General features: G+C 35.9%; 1 protein-coding gene across 9 annotated transcripts in view; it reads left to right on the top strand.

Moving 5' to 3' along the window:
• TOX (thymocyte selection associated high mobility group box) overlaps window positions 1–26346 on the top strand; it is a 219771-nt gene that overhangs the window by 167367 nt on the left and 26058 nt on the right. For 8 of the 9 annotated variants that reach the window (XM_035318437.1, XM_035318440.1, XM_035318439.1 and 5 more), the window contains 2 exons: window positions 8699–8977; window positions 15255–15485. In XM_035318437.1, coding sequence (XP_035174328.1) covers window positions 8699–8977; window positions 15255–15485 — 510 coding nt within the window. The remainder of the gene's footprint in view (window positions 1–8698; window positions 8978–15254; window positions 15486–26346) is intronic. The other variant, XM_035318444.1, reaches the window with a different exon arrangement.

Raw genomic sequence — 26346 nt, 5'->3', positions numbered from 1 at the left:
GAGAGAAAGAAAAAGAAAAAAAAAAAAAAGAAAAAAAAGGAAGGAAAAGAAAAAAGAGAGAAAGAATGAGAATGAGAAAGAGAAAGAGAAAGAGAATAGAGCAGAACCCAATGAAGGTTTCAGCATTCTCACATTGGCAACTACATTCTTTCAGGCCAGTCACAGGAGTAAAGCACTGCCAAGACAGCTGTAGTTGTCTGTTTCCCTCCTGCCCTGCAGCAAGCATAGCTTGCAGTATTTCCAAGGGTCTATTTTTTATTCCTAGATCTAATCACTTCATGTCCCTTGGATGCCTCTATTTTTATTGTCTAAAAGAAGGGAAAACAATATTGTCTTTCTCAATAGTCTTCCTGACTTTATTTCTTTTGATGAAAGACTATTGATTCAAGCTGTCTTTGAGTGAACCTGTGCATATACTGCTGACTCAGGCATTCTTTAGCATCACTAAAATAAATGTGAAATGCAAGATTGTTTTCCTTATGTAAATAATTGGTGGAATAGAAAATGGTTCTGTTGTTATTTGGAAAATGAAGTGAAGGGATAATATTGTTATCAGTAGATGTATACTAGAATATTTGACTTGCACTTCCTAGATTCCATTTGTCTATTGTCAACCTATACCTGCTGTTAAGCATTAGACCCTTAAAAAAGAGAAAAAGATAACACACATTATTCACCATTAATTCTTTAAAATGAGTCACTATTAAAAGCTTAATTGTTTGCTGAGAGGATCCAAATTAGTGGACTTTGAAAGATCAAACAAAATTGAAGAGATTTGTCCAAATTAAAATGGAAACATACATCTAGAATATACCAAATGAACATGTATGCTCCTGTAATAATAATTTTATTATCTTCAGCTGCCAGGCCAGACTTTTAATTATGACCCTTTATATCAGTGAAAAACATGTATTCAGGATTAAAAACCTATTTCTTTAACTAGTCTAGTTAAAGACTGTGGTTTGATATATTCTATGCTACAACTTTTATAAAAACCAGAGAACACTTCTAATAACACTTTTCTAATTTCATGGTTCAGTGCACAGTCAGTAAAGATTTAAATAATTCAGAAAGAAAGCCTATTCTGTTTCTTTATTAGAAGTTTGAGTCAGGCAAATTCTTTGACATTTAATAGGTTTTTAACCCTTTTAATAACTTCTTATAATGAAATTTATTGGAGGTTGTTTTAAATAAAGGGTTATTATATTAGAGTGAATAGTAGTCGGTAGTTTTTTATGATTAGTTTTGAGACCTTGGCCCTGTGTGACTCAAAGGATATTAAAACATAAAGTAGAAAAGAATGTTAATAGTCACCAAATTAACTGTGTACTAAGAAATATGGAAACTGTATATTATTGCATTCTAGTCATTATGTGATTGTGCTATAAAATTTTGCAGTCAAATTTTGAGTATATAATTGTTTTAAAGGAGCTTAAGATCACTTGCAGAACCAATACTATATAAAGCAACCTAAAGTGGTTTAATTTTTAACAGAATGATTTTGGAAAGATTAGAGTAGTAAATTTAATAAGGTGGTGGTTTTTTTGTTTGTTTGTTTGTTTGTTTTAGTTTAGGGTTCTTTTTATATGTGAGGTTTCTGCTGCTTAATTTTAAGACCGTTTTCCTAATCAACACAAATTTTGAATGATCCTTTAATTATCCTGAAAATGCACTGGGCTTAGTATATAAAATGCATTTGTGTACAACACTAAAAAATTCCCAAAATACCCACTTACTTTAAAACTCAGTCTATCATTATGCAGTTAGCTGATACAGAAGAGAATTATAAAATGAGATGATGAAAACACATCCCTTTTTCTATTAGTTGGTGCTTTGGGTTATTCCTTTTAATGTATTTTGAATGGTTCTCTGTGGTCATTTTACAGTAACTTTAACTCTCATAACAAACCTTTCTTCAGCATACATTCTTTTAAATATGTAAAAAGAAGACGTGGTTACAGATATGATTTCTACTTTAATTGTGAATATTAGGGTTTGATCTGCCTTTGTTCATGACAGGATATACACACCAGTTATACACACCTTCATCCATTCTGATCAGTGAAGCCTGACTTGTCAGATTTCAAACTTCTTAATACTGGAGTCAATTTTTATTCTTCCGTGGTTTACAAATGCAGATGTTCAACTAGTTTTATATTACTGCATTGAGTAGCATCACATGATGCAAAACTACATGTGAAACTGCATGGTTTGCTTTTAATTGAGTTGTTATTAATCTAAAATCCAGTACACAACAAATAACCATAGGTTATTACTACTTGATATCAGTAAAAATTAAGTGAAAGCTTTGGGTGTATAGAATGGACTTTTACATTTTTAGATGTGTTTAAGTTTAAACTTAGCTCTGATTCCATGATGAATATTACTTTCATTTTGGATTATTACAAAAAAAAAAAAAAAAAAAAATTACAAGCTTTTTGGTTTTGCAATTGCTTGTTTGCACCATAAAGGATGGTTATTTTCTCCCAAATACAGTTCCTTTTCAGTGTATCAGCTTTCAAAAAACTGTCCGGCCATTGAATGTTGTCTTTTTCTTTTCTTTTTAAACATTCATTTAAAAAGTCAAGTAATTATGTAGAAATTCAAATTTTTGTCTCTTTCTTAAAGAGCATCTCTGAGTCACTTTAAGACATCTTGCAGATGTGCATTGGCTTATGATAGAATACAAATAAAGCACTTCAAATAAAAACTAAAATTTCTAAGCAAATCTCATGGCTTTTTAGGAGGTTGGCACAATTGGGGCTAATGTTACATTTCAATGTTGCATTATTTAAAAACAGATTTTTTTTCAGTTTTAATATGCCACAGGTACTGTCACAAGTGTTTCTTAGAATATCAATGAGAAACACCTTCAGCCTACAAAAGAACACCTGTGGCACCAAAACAGTGACTAAGATGGATGACATCAGTGAAGAAGGAAGCACACTATGGTGTCTTCATAGATAATGCTTAAGATTCTATGCATTTTTCTCCCAAAGTCAAATCTTTATTTGAATTAATTGATTGTAACATAGATTCACATTAGTATACATAATTGTTTCTCACTGATTTACCTTCAACACTTAGACAAGAAGTAAAGGACCATCAACCTCTTCCAAAATGTCCATCAGAAAAGTCTATATTAGCTCTCACTAAAAAAATAAGCTTTTTTTTTTGTTATTTATTTATTTATTTATTAAAAGATATGTTGGTGATATTAGCAATAATGCCTGCTGTGGCTTGGTATGAATTTGCATCGGGTAGTGAGATATGTGTTCTCCACTTACTTCAGTGAGTAAGCTCTGTGCATTTCTCCTTATATTTTAATGTTTTCATCTCCAGTACATAGCATAATCCCTAGCATTTCTTGTATATACTTAGACCTGTCATGTTTACTTCAGTCTGTTAAGGCAACTTGTCTTTCTTCTTTCATTTAAGGATTAGATTTTTTAGAATTTATTTAAGTAGGGAGGAACAATTTGGAATTTTACAGCTTTTGAGAGAGATGTTGCATTACAATTCTTAGTTATAACAAGAAAAAAATAACATGGGAATTATTTTGCTAACAGCATTTTCCATTTGAAACTCCCTGCCTAATGCTTCTTAGAAAAAACTTATTTGCTTTCTAAAGCCAGCTTCTGGGTTGCTAGTTAAGGGTCTTGCCATTTGACTCTTTGCATCTTGCATCTTATGTTAAAAAAGACAGATTATTAGGGATTTTTTAATGCTTTATCCTAGATCCTGTGAGAGACTTGAAGGATTCTATTTGAATGCTGTGTCAGATAAAAATATTTAGCGGAGTTTGGGGCATGATATTTCAATAAAGACAAAGACTATTGGACATAGTCCAGAGGGTATCAGGAAGAATGATCATAAGTGTAAAAAACAGAGCATATATATATTTAAAAAAAAAAAAAAAAAAAGTCTCAATCTTCAGGTTTAGTTGTTTATTCTGAAGAAGAAAAAACTGAAAGGAAATTCATAATAGCCTTCTAGTGTGTACAACTTTTCTGTAAAGAAGGGGAAAAACATCCCTCATGTCCACTGGGAGTAGAGCAAAAAGTAGTAGGTTTAAATTACAACAAAGGAGATTTAGGTGAGACATTACAGAAAAAAAGCCCTTTCCACTGTAAGGATAGTTAAGCACAAGAATTGCCTAGGGAGGTTATGAAGAGGTTAGACAAACATCTGTCAGAAATGATTTAGGTATAGCTAATCCTGCTGTGAGATAACGTGTTGGACTAAATAACCTTCTAGCACTATTTTCTGTGATTCTGTGATTAGTGTACTGTATTCATATTGTCCCACAGCGAGATATTTCTATGTAGGGAAGATATTGCTGTGTTCTGCATAGCATGCTTTTCTTCATTGTTTCTTTAAGCTGATGGGGAGAATGATGGTCTGATGTTTAAAGCACTTTAGTTCTGTTCTTACTACCTTAGGAGCTTTGAACAGAGCACTAGGAGCTTGTTTTCAGCCAGATATCAAACTGTTCTGGTAGTGCACTAAATATGTGACCATTAGGTAGGTTATCGGTACACACCTCAGAATTAGATGCTCTTACTATATATTTTAACTTGCATTCAAACACTTAAACCAGGCATGTTCTAATTCTGAATACAACACAAGTTGAATTGAATTGAAACATTGAATTGACAGATGGAGAATGACATTAAATTTCCAGATATTATCATTATTACCTCATCAGAGAGGCCATTGAAGGCATCAGTTTAAGACTGTCCTTATCCTCTGTAGCACACAAATTCTTTAACTTTGTTCTTCCATTTGGCATTCTGCCATTCACCAGGATTTATATTCAGCTTTGTATTCAGCAGAGTGTTTGCAATATTACTTCTGCATACTGAATATGGCTCCAGCACAGCCACACACTGGTGGGCTTTGTAAAACTCCATCTGGAAGAACAAACAATAGGAAGCTTCTGATTTTGAAGTCATTTATAAAGAATTGGTCATACTCTGCTTGTAATGTTTACAGAGAATGTTTATGATCAGTGCTACTGTTCTCACAGTGACAAGGTCATCACACTGTGTGAAACGGGCATACTGTCACACTACAGTGGCAGTGGAAGTATGTAGTTTTCATTGCTGGGACTGTTCTTGAAGTCAACATAGAAAATGGAACAATTCTTGAAATCTGTTGATTCCTTAGAAACCTGAAGATTCAACATCACGTGCTTTCCACATTGTAACATTTCACAGTTGATGTGGTTAACTTTCCATTTTCGTAGACAATCCCATTGTTTCCCTAGGAAGGGTCATGATTTGGGAAGGCTCTGCAGTGCATGGCAAAGAGAGGTGAGACAGAAATCTCATCTGCAGATGCAAAGCCATGTTGATACTCCTTGCCGAGGGCCACAGGTCTGTGCATGGATGTCACTGACATGTTCCCAGCCAGCTCACACTTTTCTCTTCATGCAGGTCCCTTAGATGACAGTTTCTGGATTAGCATCTAAAAGGAAATGTGTACTTCTAAGCAAGCTGTCACCATACTACTTACTCCTGGTTTTGTAAAGGTAGCCTAGTATTCATCTAATTTAAAAGTTCAAAAGACATGCTGAATCACAATGAAAAGAAAAATACCATTTTTTTCTACTGCACCAGCCCTTTTGCAGTTCTCAGAATTTCCTTAGTGAAGGGCTCTCTTGCAAATATGTATATATGTATTTTGTATGGAGGTATGTCCAAAACTGTCCAGTTGTTGTCATGTTATCTGAAAACAACATATGTTCAATGCTGGAGTTAAAACTGGACATAGATTATTTAAAAATATATGTTGTTTAAAGATGACAGACAGAATGCTCTGCAGTATCCATCTGATAATATTTGAAACTCATATAAAGAGTTTTTAATAAAGGAGAGAGTGTTTGAAAAATAACAAATTTATTGTATTTTACTTGGGGAAAAATTATTAAAATTATAACCTTTGCCCTGCTTTCAATGAGACAGATATTTGTCATGTTCATTCAGAAGACTGAAGCAGTTTTCAGAAGTTTCAGATAGTGCTCATTTCCATTCCAGACTTCATAAAATCATTTGGATACACATTCACATTATCACAGAATCACAGAAAGGCTAAGGTGGGAAGGGACCTCTGGAGATCATCTGGTCCAATTCCCTGTTCAAATTGGGCCACTCAGAGCAGGTTGCCCAGGACCATGTCCAGGTGGCTTTTGAAGATCTACAAGGAGGGAGACTCCACAGCCTCTCTGGGAAACCTGTACCAGCTCTCCACCACCAGCACAGTAAAGAAGTGCTTCCAGATGTTTAGATGGAACCTTCCATGTTCCGGTTTGTGCCCATTGCCTCATGTCCTGGCACTGGGTGCAAACTGGAACAAAGCCTGGCTCCATCCTCTTTGCACCCTCCCTTCAGGTAACCACAGACATTGATGAGCTTCTCCCCTGACCTTCCTCTTCTGTAGTCCCAGCTCTCTCAGCCTCTCCGCATAGGACTGGTGCCCCAGTCCCTCAGTCATCTCTGTGGCCCTTAGTTTATCTCCCTCTGGTATGCCCAGGTCTCTCTTGTAGTGGGGAGCCCAAAACTGCATGAAATACTCCAGGTGTGGCCTCCCCAGTGCTGAACAGCAGGGACGCACCACCTCCCTCAACCTGCAGGCAACACTATGCCTAATGCAAAATCTCCTGGGAGGGTACTGATCCATGCTGGGTGTTGCATGCAGCAGATGGGGTGACCAGGGTGCTTTCAGAGGTGCCTCTTTCCCCCGGCTCACCAGGGACCCAGCACCCCTCCCATCCATGCTGGCGCCAGGCTGTACGGCAGCTGGTGAGCTCCATTAGGAGAGGGCCTGGGGGCAGCCTGCCTTCCCACTCGCCCCCTCCAACTGCTATTCAGCAAAACAGCTGGATCCGGGGAAATGGGGAGGAGGAGTAGTTAGAGCTTTATGGACACGACTGCTTTGGTGTGGATTGTCTGCTAGAGGCAGCGATAATGATAGCTTTCAAGACTAATATGTTTGACTAGAAGGGGAGCTGGTATCGGAGGGAAGGGAACAAGTCAGTAGCAATCTTTAAACATATGAATGACTGTCAGGATTCAAATTTCAGCCTTCAATTGACTTCATACACTGCTCTGTCTCTCCTCTCCAGTGCTTTAGTAGTCATTAAGTGAACTTGAACGTGTTTGTATTGATAACCCTTTCTTACCAAAAGCTATTAATTTCTGAAGCAATATACATACAGGTATAATTGTGATGTCACGTTGGCAGAATGTATTCCAAATACTTCTCAGAGATACACATATATTTAAAGTGGTAAGTATTCCAGGACTAATGCTATTATTAGATTTACTGCTAGCCAGTCAGCCTTATAAAAATGAATCCCTAAGCTCATAAAATATCTCCCTAAAATTTGTAATTTTTTACTCTCTCAGTAATAAGAGGAAAGGTGAAATTACAGGTTTATCTCTTCTTTCTCTGTTCCTTGCTGGTTGAAAGGTATCTCACAGATTGCTCTGATATATAGGAGAGTGTGTATGAGAGAGAGATAGGTTATGGAAGTCATGAGGTATAAGTAGTTAAAAAAAAAAAAAAAAAGGCATCTTTAGATGTTTTGGATGACAAGTCTAACAAAGACTGTCAGTAGAATAAATGTGGCTATGTTAATACATAGAACCATTAACATGTGTCCTTATCATAATGGAACTTACACAACGGTAGTTGCTGTCAGATTTCACTTGATACGTACGGCATGTTTGTCTGATGCACTGAACGACAACTATATCTATTTCATTTCAGCTTTGAATTGACACTTCAATTTTAAATCACCCACATAACACCTTAGCTTAACTCTGAGCTTCTCCTTGATACTCTTTGTTTTTTGTCATGTTTAGTATGAGTATACTGAAAAGATGTTATAGGCAATCTGCTGTAGTGTGCGTGTATGGTACATTTGACCTCTGGACAAGAATGGAGTTTCATCCTCCAATGCTTTTAATTCTTACCCTTGCAGAGACTGAATTTGTTGCTTGAATTAAAATAGTATGTCTTGTTAATGCTGAGAAGCAGTGACCCACATAGCACAATGGATTCGTTTGTCAATCCTGCAACTTACGAGCTTTCTGGTCATATATGTCTGAGCAGCAAATCAACTCAGAAATCATTTAATCAGTCTATCAATGGATCTTTTCTGTCAGACTGAAACCTTAACATTTCGATATCTCATTGGGCAGCATCAGGCAAAACAGATTTTGGTTTAATACTAGATATTCCAAATCTGAAAACTCCAGCTTCCAAATTCACAGCTTGAATACAAACGAATTTTAAGAAGAAAAGTAGGATCTGGCAATAGCCTTGAATTTTGAGGATATTCATGTTCTGATCTGGCTCTAAACTTCAGAATGCAAATCTGCCCCCATTTGTTAGCATTTCTGAAATACTCAACACAGTTAAAGAAAGCAGTGCCCTTTTGTTCCCCCTATAAAGAAACAAGCTTTCAGTGCTTTCTGCAATTCCCACAGGCTGAGGCTAGAGCCTGAATAGTATATAACAGTCAGTGTTATGCAAATGTCAATCATATCCTATTCTGTTTATTTCCAGTATTTATATGTTTATTTAAGTACTTGCCATTTCTTTTAAGCCTTACATAGCCAATCACACCAACAGAGGTCTAAAAGAACAGATTATTAGTGAAATGCTTAATGCAGTTTTTTTCCTCTTGTAGATGCAAGATTTACGGAATACAGAAGGAGCCCAGTATAGTTCCCATCCTCAGATGGCAACCATGAGGCCAAGGGTTCAACCTGCAGATATTAGGCAGCCAGGAATGATGCAGCATGGGCAGCTGACTACTATTAACCAGTCCCAGCTCAGTGCACAGCTTGGTTTGAATATGGGTGGAAACAATGTTCCTCACAACTCACCCTCTCCACCTGGAAGCAAATCTGCAACTCCTTCACCATCCAGTTCAGTCCATGAAGATGAAGGAGAAGATAGCTCTAAGGTAGGCTTAGATGCTAGGACTACAATGTAAATGATGGATATTTTTAGGACCTGCTAAATGAATCATATGGCCACAGTTATTAAGGTGATACTTTATACATTGTTGGTGGTTGACTGAAGTGAATAAAGGGTTATGAATACAGAACTTGTAGCTTCCAGTCAATTCTTCAGGCAGCTTGATAATTCTTAATTCGTAATTCATAATTCTTGTTTGTGAGAGCAAACTGGAATCCTGTTAAATTATATATACATATATACATATATACATATATTTAAAAAAAGAATTAAAAAAGAAAGGATAAAAAAATGGATAGTCTTTCCTTTAGAACTTTTATATAAAATTTGAGTTTTCTCACTTGCATAGAATGGATGTTTGTTCCCAGTTAAAGATCAAGTTACTGCTATAAAATGTATGAATGGTGTGTACAATATGCTAGTCTTTTGCTAGTCTTTTCTGCTTGGTCACAGAATGAATAAACAGCACATCATAAGAACCAGAAGAGAAACAAACTGAAAATCTTACCTTGAAAAACTTGAAGACTCATTATGCATTTATGCTTTTGGAAGTGACAACACTCCAGCATGACATTTTAAGCTTCATTTTCGTGTTCCTACAAGTATAAAAGTAATAATTATCATTCAAATAATAAAATAACCTTTATTTAAATGATAAATGCTAAATGATAATTGACTTAGAACCTGTTATGCAAAAATCGCCCAAACTTCCCCAAATCCTGAACATATGCCCAGAAATAAGTCAGTATATCTTACTTTTGCAGACACAAAATCTGAGATTAAAAAAAAAAAAAATAGGGACTTAGCACAGACATCCAATAAACCAGGCATAGAGCATATTGAAATTGAGAACCTCTTAGTTCTATTTTATGGTCACTACTGCGTAACAATTGTTATGCAGTAGTGAAGATGTTGTATCATGGCCGTATCTTGTGGGGAAAAGCTGTAGACTTGCAAGGAATGTAAAGAAAACTCATTGTGAGTCACTGAGGAGGTATAATCCAGTCAAGAAATATAATTCTGATTTGTTTTCAAATTATATTGTTTTTCATGCCTCAAGCTATAAAATAATCATGTAATTGAAGACATATGTTTTACTGCATTTTAAATAAATTCAGATTTAAAGTTTTATTTCAGGTCTTTCCCCTAATTCCTCAAACTTTAGGTTTCAAAAATTACTGAATAATTCATACATTTTATATGAGCACTTCGTTACTGAGGGAGATTTTAGAATACTACTATGTAAAAATAATTCCAGGCAGCCATTACTTTTTCGGAATAATTTATTTGCTACTCCATTTTCTTTGTTAGTACTTTTTGATGGGAATGTGCAAGATACTTTAAAGTTCTGAAGAAACACCCAATCAAATAATTGGTTTCCTTTTTTCTTTTATCAAATACTTCATCTATTTAACCCATATTTCTGATGTTCTTTATCACTGCAACACTTCATGCTAGCAGAAGTGTAGGGTTGTGACTTCATGCAGACAGTACACAAATGAAGACAATTTTAATGAAGAGATAATAATCACTGCAGACCAAGTATGACTTGGTCCTTTGTGGAAGACAGATTATATACTGTTCAACTTTAAAAAAAAAAAAAAAAAAAAAAAAAAAAGTTGTTTTGGAAAACTTTCTTTAAAATCCTCTCATGCTCAATGATGTAAACAGAAAAAGATCAGAAAAGGCACAGAACATAACATAAAATTGAGAGAAATAACTTAGTATGCAGAAGCTGATACATTGCCTTAAAATGTTTCAATAATCATAATTTCTGTTCAAACAGAAATGTTTTAAAGGATATTAAACTTGGTTAACAATGATTGAAAGCTTAAATTAGTTTCCAACTAATAGGGATTAAACTGTAAACTTTATTGCAGGTACATTATACCATACCTGTCTTCTCAGGGATTTCTTACGTCTTCCTGAAAATGCCTAAAACTGGCCACAGTTGGATCTGAAGCAATAGTTCCACTGTAGTTCCCTCCATAAAGACAAGAGATTTTGAATAATTGGCATAAAAAGCTAGTGTAATGTTATAGTTTATTATTTAAACCCCTCTGCTGTGTACCTTTCTGTTACACTGCTCTCCCTGGAAGCTGCCAATGCATTCATGGATAGAGATACTTAGGATAAACCAGCTTGCTATGGAGATATGATATGTATTAAATTCTCCCAGTGCTGCTTTGGAGGGATATGTGAGGTTTCTTCTCACTCCAGAAATTCTCCTCCTAGTGAAAGGTACTGGATGTGGACAGGAAGAGGTAGAGCAGCCATTGTGTCCCTTGTGAGAACCTCTGTCTTTTACCTGAATATATATAACTTTGGTAAAACTTAAGTTTTCTCTTTTTTCTGTAAACTGTCATGTAGAGGTGTGATGTTACAGTCTTGTAGAAGCTAGTCTATCTCACCACATTTGAACAGCTTCATGAAGTTAGTAAGATGTTCCTGCTATGAGGGCTGTGTAAAAAACAAATCACTGTGAATTCACCTTATCATTAATATCACCAGTGACACTCTGCTATTTAGCAAGCAAGAGAAGATGTTTGCCACTGCACAAACATTGGTCAAAAAGACAACATACATTTTCAAATGGAATAGGTCTCCATCATCTCAAAGTCAGATGACCTCTGTTATTTTCTGTCATCTAAATGCTCAGCCTTACAAGCGAAAGAGAAACCACTGGTTCTTTGATAGCAGATTTGGTAGAGAAATCCCTAACAACTATATCTATTTCTATCTAGAGAAAAAATAAAGAAAGTTCAGTGTCCTGTTCATGTTTGCATGAATTTATAAAATGTGTTGACAGAAGGTATGAGCAAATGTATGTTTGAACTAGAAATATTATTGTATTCCTACTGAACCACTAATTTCTATGCAGGTAGGAAATGGCCATTTCAGCTACATTTCAGTACGTATTCCAAATGCCAGTAATGAGGAAACTTTACAAACTGATGTAATTGTTCATATGTTGAGCTTCCAGGAAGTTCATTCTATGGTAAATATTCAAATTGTTCAAAATGCAGTCCAACGTACACAGAACTAATGGCAGCAGCTGCTAATTATTTTTGGCTATACTTGTTCTAATAAAGGCTATTTCACATAGGCATCTTGGACTTTGAAATGTACATATACCCTCTAGCACAAAAGTAGGATAGGAACTGCATTATAGAGCTCAGTTGTCCTAGATGGTGTTGCTCTAAAAGCAGGACAGCTGAGGCTGCTTGACCATAAGATTAATCATAACAGTACCATAAATATAAGTTTGTACATATACACTATCAGAAAGTGGCCTATATCCATGGAGATATGAACCATAATGTTTGATCATTTATAGTGTTTGTGTAAGTAGTATGCATCCCTAAGTCTCCTTAATTCTAAATGTAATGTGTGGGACTGTAGCTAGAAGAAGAAAAAAGGGAGAAATTAAAAATCAGTAGTTGTAAGTAACTAAAAAAAATTATAAACAAAGTGGCCACTTACCACATGCTTTATTCCAACCACCTAAACACTGGAGTATTACAGTTATGTAATTCTTGTCATTTTTCATACTGTTGGATCGCTAAACATGTATTTGGATATTGCCAAGCATAATTGTGAAATGCTGGAAGCATTATTGGTTTGCAAATATGTATTTCTTCATAGATGGATAACAGGGTTTTCTTCCATGCTCATTTGAATATCACTTATGAGAGATTTTCAAATAATGTAGTTTAGAGGAAAGATAGCAAGAGGACTGCAAGTAGCAAGAATTAACTAACAGAAACACGATTACAAAAGAACTGCTGCAACATATTCTCTTTATGTGGTAGAGGTTTTACAATATTTACTTTATATGATAAGAGTTATAAGTAGAATTCTATGTTGCCTGTTCAGCCTATTATGCAGATGGTGCTTGATTAAAATCTATTTTAAACTACTGCGATTACTGCAAGATAGTGTGCATAAAACAGCTCTCTTAGCTCCATTAAAGGCTTTGGTTCTATTGCAGTTTATTTTAAATATGCTTATAGACATTTTCCAGCTTCTCAAGGGACATTTAGATATCAACGATGTGCCTTACTTGATAGTTTTAAATCCTACACTAGATATTCTTGTGATCTATTATGTGTGCAACATGGTTAATGTACACTTCTTTAAAGTGAAAGATTATTGCTTTCTTGTGATAAATAAGTTAAATACATCACCATAATTAAGCAATAAGCCATGACAGGAGGTGGATTACCATGAGCTAACTACACCTCCAGGGATTTTGAGGCACAAGTCTATGCCTAGCAGAGTATATGTTTTTTATTTTATTTCCCATCTGTCTCTGCTTTGGTGGTTAGAAGTAGGGTCTATGAAGCTGACAGAGTGATGAGAGCATAAGGTAGGCTATCATCTCAGCCATTTGCAAGGTTATTAGTACTGAAATTCTGGTATTCTTTTTATTTAGTTATTTTCATATAAGACAAACAAAATTTCCCCTGTGAGTACTCACTTTTTAACAGTAGGTTTTTGAGGACTCTTGATCGTTCAGGTTGGAGAATAAGATTTTAGAGACATTCTTGGAACAGTTTACCAAAAGACTTCTTTACACTCTGCAGCATATCACCTAGTTTAAGAGTAGTTTAAGTAATGTGGTATCCTAATAGACAAAAAACCAGTAAATTTCATTCATACCTTGAAAAGAGGAAAACCTTGACAAAGAATAAAGATAAAAGCTTTTACTCTGGCCCCAATTATTGTCAAGCCTCCTTGCTTATGGACTTTGCATAGAACTGCCTGAAGACTTTAGAATGATATTGTCAAATTAACTAGGGAGACCTAGTTAATCACAGTTTCTCTGGTAGTTTTGACAACCATTTAGCTGGCAGTTTGGGTACTCTGCAGAATGAAATGATAGCAAGAGACTAAAAGTTGGATAAGTTAATAATGGGTAGAACACTGTTTCTATTTCTCTATACTTTCTAAAATAATGCCAGGCTCCATGGCCATTAACTTTGTATTAATGTTACAAAGTATCTACTGTAATTTAATGCCTAGGAAACAATCAACTTAATTTTCAAATTATGACATCATGTTGTTTACATGTTTAATAAGCCACAGTGATCAGGTTTGTTCACTGTAGTCACCTCTGTCCGGTTCGGCATCACACAGTGAAGTGTATAAGAAAAATATGAAAGGCTCAGATGGTGAATATTGTCATTTTCCTCATGTGGTTCTGATGATTTGAATATCTCTGCTGTGTCACTTGATATGCATTATCAAAAAAAAAAAAAAAAAAAAAAAGTATGTGATTAATGTTAGATCTGGTCAATTATGACTTCTTATGATCTTCTCATATGTCAAACTGCTTATGATGCACACAGTACACTGGCCACACCAACAATCCCCTAAGCCCTCTAGTAAGATCACACATCAGTGCTACGGGTATAGTGGTATAGTAAACTAAGTGATCTTATCAAGAGAAACCACATAGCCATGGAGCTATGCTGAAGCATCTGAACAGTGTCCCCTTATGTCCCCTTATGAGCATGTAAGTCACCTAGGAAATGAGGGTGCTGTCCTGATCAAGATCTCTGAGCTATTAAGTGGCAAATTGTTGTTGCCTGTAACACATTTGCACAAATGCTCATGCACTATTTTATTCAAGTGGTACACACATATGCACGTACAATGATCTTCATATATCATTCCTCTTTTCCTTTTCTCAGACCATCAGGAATTTGCATTTACATAAGCAGAGGAAAAAACTATGCAGCTAAATCCAGATGGATCAGAACTGGTCCTCCAGAGGGTTCCAAACTGTCTATACTGGCAAAAATTTCTTTCTTCAGATTTTAATTAGAAGGTGTGCAGTAGTTTCTCTATACCTTGAACCATTTTCTTCACAGTCGGGTTCTCATGACTGAGACTGAACTGGTGGTCAGGATGTAATGAAACATGTCCTGGATTTACTGCATGTCCTAGCCATTAGTAATAAAATTTGGAAGAGATAAAAGGATGACCAGGTGAACTACATGAGATGATAACACTTATATGAAAGCAAAATATAAAGCCCTCTGAGGGGAAAAGTTACATAATCCAAACTGTTTATAGCAAATTTTATATAGGAGACTAAGTCAGATGGTGTCAACATTTGGATTATCAAATACGACAACTAAAATTGTGTTTTTGTGTACAAAACCCAAAATCTGTGTGTGTGTTACAGAAACTATAATGATGGATGGACTGAATTAAATTGGCTTTTTTTATAGCACTTTCCTAATTTTATATTACAGGTCAATGGAGGAGAGAAGAGACCTGCTTCAGATATGGGAAAGAAACCCAAAACTCCCAAAAAGAAGAAGAAGAAGGACCCAAATGAGCCACAAAAGCCTGTGTCTGCCTATGCATTATTCTTCCGAGACACTCAAGCAGCCATCAAGGGCCAAAACCCCAATGCTACTTTTGGCGAAGTCTCTAAAATTGTAGCTTCAATGTGGGACGGCTTAGGAGAAGAACAAAAACAGGTACAATATGTGCTGCAGCTCAGAAGCTTTGTTTCAGGAAAATGTTATCTGGGTCATCTAAGCATTGTAGGCAGCTTCTTTTATTTGCAGGAATGAAACCTGAATATGTGCAATATCAGGAACATAATTTAAAGAGACTAAGATAAGGAGAGTATTATTTCATTTCTTTTGTCAATATATGAAACCATTAAAAGAGTTTTTTAGTTGAGGGTGTGACAACAAACTTTTAGATGATGTTTAGTATTGGTTTATGCTGAAATCAGTGGGCCTAAGATTTCAGGGCAGGGTGGGCAGGGCAGACAGGGCAACATTGCCTTGTCTATGACGGTGTGGTGTAGGAAGACATTGCCACCAAAAAGTGTGTTCCTGTGCAGTGGGACCTGACACATATCTGAGCTCCCAATTGCTCCCCCAAATACCATTCATCCTCTCTTTAACAAACCATTGCTTTTCTGTTTTTATTGGTTGCATTTTTACTAACTGACAACAGAATGGATTGGATAGATAACAAAATGGGAACTTTAAGAAAGATACAAGTGTTCAGGAAAAAGATACACTGAATGGGAGTTATAATTGGATGCAGGAGACCTGGGTGGGGACAAAAGTACTGGGAGTACTGGGACAAAAGTACCTCTCATTTATTCACACAGAACATATTATTAAATAACTAATATAGTTAACATGTCTACCAATAAAAAGCAAAATAGTGCTGATTTTTTATAGGTAAAGTCATTCGGGCTTTTAAAAAAATAAAAAATAAAAGGTTTTCTTCACTAATAACTGGATTGTGTATGCATATCTAGTTGCCTGTGAAGGTAAAAGGGTAATAAGAATCAGGATTTGGCACTTATTCTGTCCAGTATGTACCCTGGCATAAGGTCAGTGCTTGGAAAGTTTGGTTGAGGAAATGTAGTTATCTGTATCTAGGGATCAGAAATGTCACTTGGCTTGGCACTTTAGGGACATGGTTTGGTGATCGGACTTCGTAAGTCAGGGTGATGGTTGGGCTTGATTAATATGTAAATAATTCTAAGATTCTATGATTAAGGTTATTTTGTTGTGTTGTGTCTTTCTTCTACCTTTTTTAGTATGTCCAGCAAAGGCCAAGTTTACATCCTTGATCTGACAGGCTGTTTAGACCTTCCCAGTACAGAGGTTCTCTCATAGTTGAGCATTACTTTTTTGGGACTATGATGATGGATGTTCATTCCTGACTTAGAAAAAAATCAGAGTATGCTTTTTGTTAAGTTCACAAGCAAGAGGTTTTCATGCCATTCCTCCTTGTCCTGCATACCTGCAGGCTGGCTGCAGGGACAGTGCTGAACTGCACAAGGAGTAACCATTGCTCAGCAGACTACCCAAAAAGCAGTTCAAGAAGCAACCTGCTGTACCTGCTGTACTTAGCCAGAACCTCAGGCTAAGAGACTATAGTTTCTACCCTTAAGAAAGGTCCTTGGCCAGAATAACTCCCCATGTTTGAATCTGCATGCCCTAACACACCTAAGAATACTCTAGCTACTTAGATCTATATCTTGGACTCATCTTGTTTGCTTGTGGGATTGTGTATCCAAACTTTTTGGAAATGGTGAAAGGCAAAGACCTGGACTTCTCAAGTAACTGTCTGTCTAGTTATCTCTCTCTAGTGGTGACACCAATCAGAAAAATAATTTTGCCAAATCTTGTGCCTGTTTTTTTCTCTCATTTTTCATAATGACCTAAATATATGGCTATTGCAGTGGTCACAATTTTTCTTTCCATAATTTTTAGTCTGCTTACAAAGCAGAAGACTTAAATTCATGCGTAACAGTCCAGTACCATATAATGGAGATCAAGCTAAAACAATAGATATTTCCATGGAATTTGTCACTTTACTAGTACCAGAAGAAAGTTACCAGTCTTTCCATAGAATATGGCTTAAGAAAAGTGCATTAAAAATAAATAAATAAATAAAATTTCCAGTGTTAACTTGGATTTCCTGTTCTGGTTGAAAGCAATAATTGAATAAGTCCCACAGTGGAACAGCAGATCACAGTTTATTTTCCTTATCTCAGTTGTCCTTAATTTAAGTTGGAACACAGGAGAATGATGTGTTGCAGAGTCCACATAACACATCCATGAAAAAAAAATGGCTAAAACTGGAATTTTAAACCAATTATTCTAAGAGTTTGGTTAACATATCTTTGTTGCTTTTTGACTCATTTTGCCTATTCATTATCATCTATTTACTTCTTAAAGCTCCAGGCCCAAGCCCTTTCTAATCTAACATTGTACAAATGGAATAAAAGATTTTTCCCTATTAAAAAAAAAAAAAAAAAAAAAAAAAAAGGTCCTATTTTCTAGAATAAATTTAAACTCATTCTTTATTCCATTAGGGATCTAATAGTACAAAGTAATGATTACAAGACATCTTAACTGGCTAGATAGTCTGTATTTTAAAGGTCTAATTTTTCAGATTCAGAGCATTAGTAACTGTTATGAAACCTGTGTCTCTGGTAGGGAAATTGGACTCTAAAAATACTAATGATTAATACATTATTTGGAATTTTGCATTGAAGAACCTTCAGAAACTTAAAAGTAGTTAACAAAAAAAAAACAATAACATCATTAGAGGAATACTTTATTGATGAATTATACTTGCTAGAAAAAAAAATCAATTACCATAAAGCGTCTGGCTTTTGTGTTTTGGAAGCAAATGCTTATTCTGGAATTTAAATAGAATTATGTTTCCAAATTATGTTTCCTGAATTGGAACTCCTTTTACTATTTAAATAGTAAATATAAATGCATCAGAAAGTAGAACATAATGCAGCTATTGAGAAAGAAGAATAACCCTGTCTTTTTACGCCAGAATGAAATCTTCTCTGTTCTATGACCTGAGCCAGTTTTTTGTGAAATGCACAGAATTCTTCTTGTTTATCCCTGTAGATTGACCACAGAACCACAGAATAAGTAAATGTATTGAAATGCAGTAAAGTAATAACCTGGGGGCAGTATATGTATGCCCAAGCCTTTGTAAAAAATACATATATATATATTAACCTGACATATTAGATTGTAGTTTAAAAGGGTTTGTGCAAGAACCACGTATGTTTTTCAAGCTACAAAGAAACTAGGAAAATGTTGTTTGAGAAAATAGAATTTGAATGACAAAAAAGCTGGGTGCCTTGCTGAGGTTAGTGGGATTTATATTTAAAAAGTATCACACACTGATTCTCTTACTATGCAAATCTTGCAATTTATTAGATTAAAGCATATACCAGTGTACTTCCACTGTCATTTTACCATATGAAGACATTTATATTTTTGTGTCATATGCTATAACAGTTCCCATTAATTTCTGAGTATACAACAACCATTTTCAAACAACTGTGGTGTGTGTTTGTATTTTGTATGTCCAAACCTTTATATACAGAGAGCTCTAGGAATTAAAGGGACTTATGATGTCATAGTCTTTTCTCAAATTCCAATTTGGGTACAATAATGACACATAATCAGCAGGGACTGTGCATTTTCCTTAATTTTTCATTGTGAATGTTCTCTAAAAGTGTTTTGATTATTAAACCTGTGAATGGAAAGCAGCTGTAGCAGTAGTATGCTAGGATAAATTCTCCCTAGTGCTGTAGCCATAGCACAGGGATATTTTCAGTGGCTTTTCTAGATCCTCTCTTACTATCATGATCATTGTTTTCTCCTTAGTCAGTATTCTTCTGTTCATCCCTTTTATAGCCTATTTATGTACATCATTGCCCTTTGCACACATTTTTACTGCAAAGGGGAGAAAAACAGCCCCCAGGGAAGAGGGTTCAGCATGCTAAATGGTCAAGTCTGTGGCTTTCAGACAGAATGCTGGTTCAAACTAGGTAAAAAGGCTACTTAGGTCATTTTCTGTCCTTAGATGAAAAAGGAGAGTCGTTTTAAATCAGTACCAGATGTGTGTGTACTAAATGAACCTTAGGTTTCTAATTGGAGACCTGGTAAAGCAGTAATATATGTGGCAAATTACAAACAAAATGTTCTTGTTTACATTAGTGTAACATTAAAACTTCAGCCAAAGACCTTAATAAATATGCTATTATACTAAAAATGGAATTGAATGTCTTTTCAACAAAATTAATCTCTGGTGTAGCTTCAGTGATTTAACTGGAATTCTAGCAGGAATGAAGTTGGCCTTCTATGAACAGCTTAGTGTGTGCATGTACGTGTGTGTATGTGAGCATGTGTTTCTGTGGGCTTACTTAAGTGTTGCACTGGCCTTGCATCAGGAAAAAGGATGGATTCACCTAAGGGGCCCAAAACTTAATGATCAGATGAAAGAGGCAAAGCGACTGGTTGAGTGCCGTAACATATGCCTTCTTTCAGGCTGCATAATTCATACACAATAATATTAGCTGCAACAGTTAGCTCAATAGCAACACCTCATTATTTTATCCCTCAGTATTTATTCCTATGTTTGACGCCTCATGAAATTACTGTTAATGTGTTTATATAAGGGCAGATCTGACACAAGTGGGAAGAATTTAATTTCCCACTCATTCTTTCCTGCTGATGTGTCCTCTTCCCCTGGTAGAAGTGGCAAGTGTAAATAGTTAATTTGCTTCAATTATGAGCCTGTCCTGCTAAATTAGAAGCAGCAGGAATATGAAGAGCCAGAATTATACTTATGAGGCAGCTGACAAATCCTCTGAGCTTACAAAATCAAATCATTTACTCCTCATTGGTGCTCAAAGATCCACTAGATAAAAGCTGCAGTTTATTCTTTAACATCTGATGGAACTTGGATTGTATGTTACCAGTGCTTAAGTAAATTGAAGTCCTTGTGCATTAGTGTCAATGTTTCTGATGTTGTTAGCATTTTCGTTATAACCCACAAGCTTTCAAGGGTTTCTATTTTGGTCAGTAAAAATAACCCAGACCGATTTGTGCATGAAAAATATCTGAGCATGTTTTGTAAGTTTCTTTTTGGGGGAAGAGAACAGTGAAATTTTAGCAGCATGCTATCCAGTGCCAGGATCAATAAGGTAGATTGGGAGGAGCTTTAAAAGTAAGATGATGAACACTTCATGACTAAAATGCTGACACTTAGATATAGCATGACTCCTGGCATAACATCAGAGCTTCTCTTGTGGTATGAGATGTGAGTCAGATACAAATGGATTTGAGACTGGTGTTTCAAGAGGCTTTGGCTCATCCTGGTCTCCAGGGACATGTAACCTCTCTCCTGGGGCACTATGCTGTGTCACTTGATGTCCCTTGATGTGACAAATAAGCTCATCCCATGGGTGGAAGAGTCATGGCATTCCTGTTGCATGGCTTTGCATGTGGGGTGCCCAGAGTAAGGGAATCAGAAAGTTAGGAGACTTCAGTGCATCTGTTGAGATAGCTCCAGACATATATGCAGATCTTCAGGTCAAGGTAGTCAACAGCATTTTGAAAACATAAATTTACATTTTTTTCACTCTTATTTATGCTCATATACTCATGCAGATGCTTGATTATCTACTTCTCATTCCCTCTATGAAAAGGACCATTTTTTTTTCTTTTTTATGTTTGTGCTAATGAAGTAATCTCCAAGGAATAACTTTGAAACACGTGTAAGAGGATGAGAATGCACCTTCAATTTATTAGATAAACAACCACACAAGGTTTAAATTTAGCTTTGTTTTCTTTTTGTAAATGAGAATAGGAAGCAAAGGCACATCTGTGTGTGCATACTGCCAAAGTGAATTACAGACAAAATGGATTCAGGAATAGGCACAACAGACGGAAACCTTACACATTCCCTCCTAGCTACTTGCACTAGCAAAGTCACTCTTACAGTGTTGCACATTAGGCCTGTTTGGAGCTCCACTGTTTTTCTTGACAAATTCCTGTATTGAAATTGCTCTGTGCACTCAGGAGAGGAAAACGGGAAACCTTTTTTTTTTTTTTTTTTTTTTTTAATAATATATATATATATATAAATATTTTTAAAATGCAATAGGAACTCTTTCTTCTTACTCTATGTAAGGTAAAACAGCCTCTAGTCTGCTGGCTTGCTTCCTGTTCCACCTGGCAGGTGAATTCTAGCACCCATTTGCTATTTACTACATGTAACAGACTCTACCAGATAAATACCATATATTGCCCTGGAGTTGTGAATGCTGGCTGTTGCTGCACTTCACCTTCTTGTGCTTGAAAAGAGCTGGGCCAAAAAGACCATTGATTCCAAGTATTGCTGCATCAATATTCAGAAATGATAGCCTTAATTTTCTACTCATTCTTCTCCTCAACCCTTTACACATATATTCGAGCTCACTGGGAACATGACTTTAAATCATTTGTGTACACAACTGGACTTAGGCCCAATTATTATGCTCCATTTGGCTCACATCCATTAAAAAAAAAATCTAACAGGTGCAAATAATCACCAAATAAATTGTGTGTTTAATGTCATTTGTTCTGTATCCAGCTTTTATCCCACATGCTTATGAAATAAACAACCTTGCTCCTGTAAGTTGCAAGCATCGAGCCTGTAAGGTCAAATTTAGTCCTGGTGTAAATGGCTGCAATTTCCAGTGAACTCCATAGAGTTTCTCTATTTGTGCTAGAGTTGAATTTGGCCTCTGATCTTTACCCTGCATGCCAGAAAGACTGAATTCTTTCCCCTAAGCCTCTAATATGTCATAAGTGTCATTTTCATGCTGTACAGTCTAAGAGACTGCTGAGCCATATAGCTAGCCCTGGGCCTCCTTCTGTTACTGTATGTACCTAGATTAAAAATCAAATGGTAACATATTTCAGTATCCATTAAGCAATTCTGAGGATTTTTTTCTGACTGCTGTGGGAATATCTCTATCCATATTTTAGAAGAATGTGTGCAGTTCTAGGTGCCTTTCCTGCACAATCAAAAGATTAAAACAAGAGATATGTCTCCCACTTGGAAAAAATAGAAGTTTTCTCTATGAGTATAAGTATGCAGAGCCAGGAACGACAATCTGAATGTGGAATTTAAGTCTGGATTGCAGCCTGCCATATTTTATCAGATGACATTCCTGTAACTGTAGCCTGTGAAAATGATACTCCCATGGGTAATAACACTGCAGAGACCAAAAAGTCAAAATCGGTAATGTTGCTTTTTGATTTGCTATTTTTGCATATACTATTTTTTTAGGTTTATGGAACACTTCCATCAAAACAAATGTGGGCACCTTTACATCATTTTGAAAAGACAAATATAACTTTCTTGGAAGTGTCACCTCTAAGGAGACAGAGATAAACTGAAAACTTTCCCTTATTTGTCATCCTCCTACCAGCTATTTAGGCAAGGCCTGGGAAACAATATGGTTCTTTGTAATGTGCTCTGTCAGCTAGGAGACACAAAGCTTTTCCAGACTACCATGAGGCACAAATTCTGAAAGTCTGCTTTTCTCCTAAGAATATCAGTCAGTTTAGCTCACTATCTCCAACTCCCTAATATCAAAGAGGATTGTAGTTAATGGTTCCTTCTTCCACTAGAGCCTGTTATTTGGACATGTTTGTAGACATTTGAGTCCTGTTTCCCTGAAGGAAGAAGGGTGCAAGCCACACTGGATAGGGTAGGAGTCCTGCTGCATAATGTGTTGATATGTTGATAGTCCTCCACAAGCAAGTTCAGAGGAAGTTCATCGGGAAAGGATGACTAACCAGAACAAAAACTTGGCTAAAGACATTACAGGTATATTTAAGTTATATATATCAGCGATGAGTTTCATATCATCCAACACAGAGAAAAGCACAGGAGACACAAAGTCTGCCTGAAGGAATTTATGATCTAGGAAGACAAGAATTACACAGCAGCTAAAATACATAAAGCAAATATGGCCAGAAGTTGGCATCATAAAAAGAAGTGCAAACATTCTACTATGGTTTTAATTTGGTAAATCTGGTATTTGTGAGTACTGGTGGCTAACCATGTAACCCACAACTCATCTATCTCCAAGTGAAAATTTGGGGCAGCTACTTTAAGGATGTTTATCACTAATAATAAAAATCATTCAGCCTTCAGTGTAGGTGCAGCACTTGTGGTCCACATGTATGGTCAGCTCAGGGACCTGGAGCTAAAGGGTGCCAGTGCAATGGCCTGGGAACTGGTACCAGGCTGTTATGCTACCACTGGAGAACCCAGAGCATCCATTTTCCAAGGTGGCCTAATTCATTTTAATTGCTATCTTCAGTGCTTATATGCACAAAGTAGCATTTCATACTACTTTCAGAAAATACCTTTTTCTATATAGCTACATGCTTTGCTTAACTATGTAAGGGGACTTGAAGCTACCTTACTGAGTATACTTTGGAAATGTAATTAAATAGTAAACTAAGAAACTGTGTATTATGCTGTATAAATTTGCATTCATGATTCACAGTAGGAAAATAATGCCAGCAGCTTCCATTTGTAGACAAATTAATGTAATCGTGGTGTTTGGGGGTTTCTATAACAAGCTGAAGAAAATAAGAATAAATTAAGCAGACCCACCCTGTATATACAAAAAATATGTGTTTTTTTTTTCCTGCCATTTCCACAACTGGGACAATTTAAAAAATAAAATATTGTATAAGTAAAAAAAAAATCTGTTGTTGAATCACAATGGACCTTTACTGCCTGAGTGTCATTCAGTCAATATTCAATTATAATGTTAATTGAATTAAAGCAATCTAGAAATTACCTAATTCTGTAAATATATGCTCCTGTCAAGTTACTTTTGTAATAATTGTTGCTTGCTTGAGGGAGGAGGAGAAAATGACCTCATAAGAGATTTCTGAGATTTAGAAATAAAATTAAATATTGTCACTGTACACTATAGATAAGCAAAAGAAGAGAAACTTGCTTCTTGATACAGGAAAAAATGATAAATGTATTATTGGAAATTATGTGTTTCAGAATTTGGCACTATCTTAAGTACAAAATACAACAGAGCTTCAGTCATTTTCTAGAGTACACTTGAATAATGACACAAGCCTTTTTCCTCCTGCAAGTGCTGCAAGGATGAAACTCTGTTAACCTTACTACAACACAAAACTATTTAAGCTTGAGGGCTAAAAATTCTACAGCTGGAAAATAAAAATAATAATTAAAAAAAAAAAAAAAAGTTTGGGAGGGGCAGCTAACTTGCTTATACCTGTTTTAGGTACTTCTGCAAATGCTGAGGACACTCCCCGCTTGCCCTGCCTTCATAAGCTCCCAGTACAAGTTCAGTCTAGCACAAACTCAGTGAATTGGTGCCACTGCCAGGGCCAACATTAATTTATGGAGAAAAATACTGACAGCCAGACCTTGCTGTTTGTTACTCACGAAAACGAACAATGCACAGACAGGCAAAACTTACTCTGATTTTTATAATAAGCCACGACAAATCAGAATTTCCAAAACTAATGCAAAGAGCATCAACCCACTTGTATTTTGTCTAAACAGTGGGTGTCATGAAAAGGACAACCAACAGCATCAAGATATGGACAGCAAGAGCTCGAGTCATTGTCCTCAGAGGACATGGTGATACCCTTACAGTGATGAAGCAGGGGAAGTTGACTGCCCTCTGGACAAACTAGCCTGCAGTGCATTCTGACCAATGCAAGCCATCAAAGAGAGCTAGAGTTGTAAAAACCTTCTCTCCCCATCCAGTAAGGACTTCTGTGCCGTAATGACCTTTTACATAATTTTTGTTAGTATTACAATGGAAGACATGGTGTTCATTTGATTATTACTGAGTCACCAGGAAACCAGAGAAAAGAGGGCAAGAAAATATATATGCTGAACATAGTAGATATATAGGAAAGTAGGTAGGAAATAATTAAATAAAGGCTATATGCTGATATTCTTATGAAGTAGTGATGTTTTAGTTGGTGATTTACAGAATTGTTAGCATCATATTATTGAGTTAACCTCACGCAGTATGACTATTTGAGGGGAAAGTCAGGTCCCAGAGGACTATTTCAATATGCTGTGACTGTAAGTGCACAGCAGGAGTGTATATTTTTTATATTTGTGTAATGCAAAATAAAACCCAATGTGGAAGCAGTAGATACAAGATCTCTTGAAGATCATTATTCTGTGTGAAATTCTTTGTTCAACTGTGTTTTTTAAATCGGCTATCAGAAAGATGGAGAGCCATTACAATATACAAATCTGTATAGCTTAGTCTTTGTTCTTTAGGTCAAGCTAAATTCATTTTAGCAGCTAGGAACAGATTGTTGACTATTTTTTTTATTAATTTTCAAAACAAACTGTAAATTTCTCTATTAATCACAAATGATTACAACTTAAAAAGCAAATTGCTAGTGTTTTTGTTTGTTTGTTTGTTTTGGTTTTGTTTTCCAAAACAATAGGAGATCAGCCAACACTATATACTTATCTTAATCTGGAGAAATTACAAGGTGGTACAGATACAGTTGCACAGCTAAAACCAATATTTTTTTCCTCTCTATCTTTATATTTACAATTTTAGAAGCCTAAGACTCCTCTGTTTCCATTATGATCTTTTGCTTCCCTGGGAAGCGAAATCTTTAATCCTTTTAGGCAGCCTCTGAGTTTTGCCAGTCTGTATTTGAGGATTGGTCCTGAAAGCCAAGCCTCAGTGAAACAAAACCATGTCATCAGAACATTCTTTATAAAAATTGTGTTTTACATGATCCTTTCAGCTTGACACTGTCACTTTGTATTGTCCTCTGTGGACAATACCTGGTGCCTGGACACCTGGTGCCTAGGTTGTGCATTTGGCTGAAGAAGTGGACAGCAGAGACTCAAAACTGCAGTTCCATTTAGTATAATGTTGTGCAAAACAAATGCCCATGAAAATATGAATTAATCTCTGCCATGGGCATGTGACTTAAAAACTGTGAAACACAACAG

This window comes from Oxyura jamaicensis, chromosome 2 (genome assembly GCF_011077185.1).
Source record: "Oxyura jamaicensis isolate SHBP4307 breed ruddy duck chromosome 2, BPBGC_Ojam_1.0, whole genome shotgun sequence".
In the NCBI taxonomy this organism is placed as follows: domain Eukaryota; kingdom Metazoa; phylum Chordata; class Aves; order Anseriformes; family Anatidae; genus Oxyura; species Oxyura jamaicensis.
The sequence above is the reverse complement of the archived record's forward strand: the minus strand, read 5'-3'. Positions and strand labels throughout refer to the sequence as shown.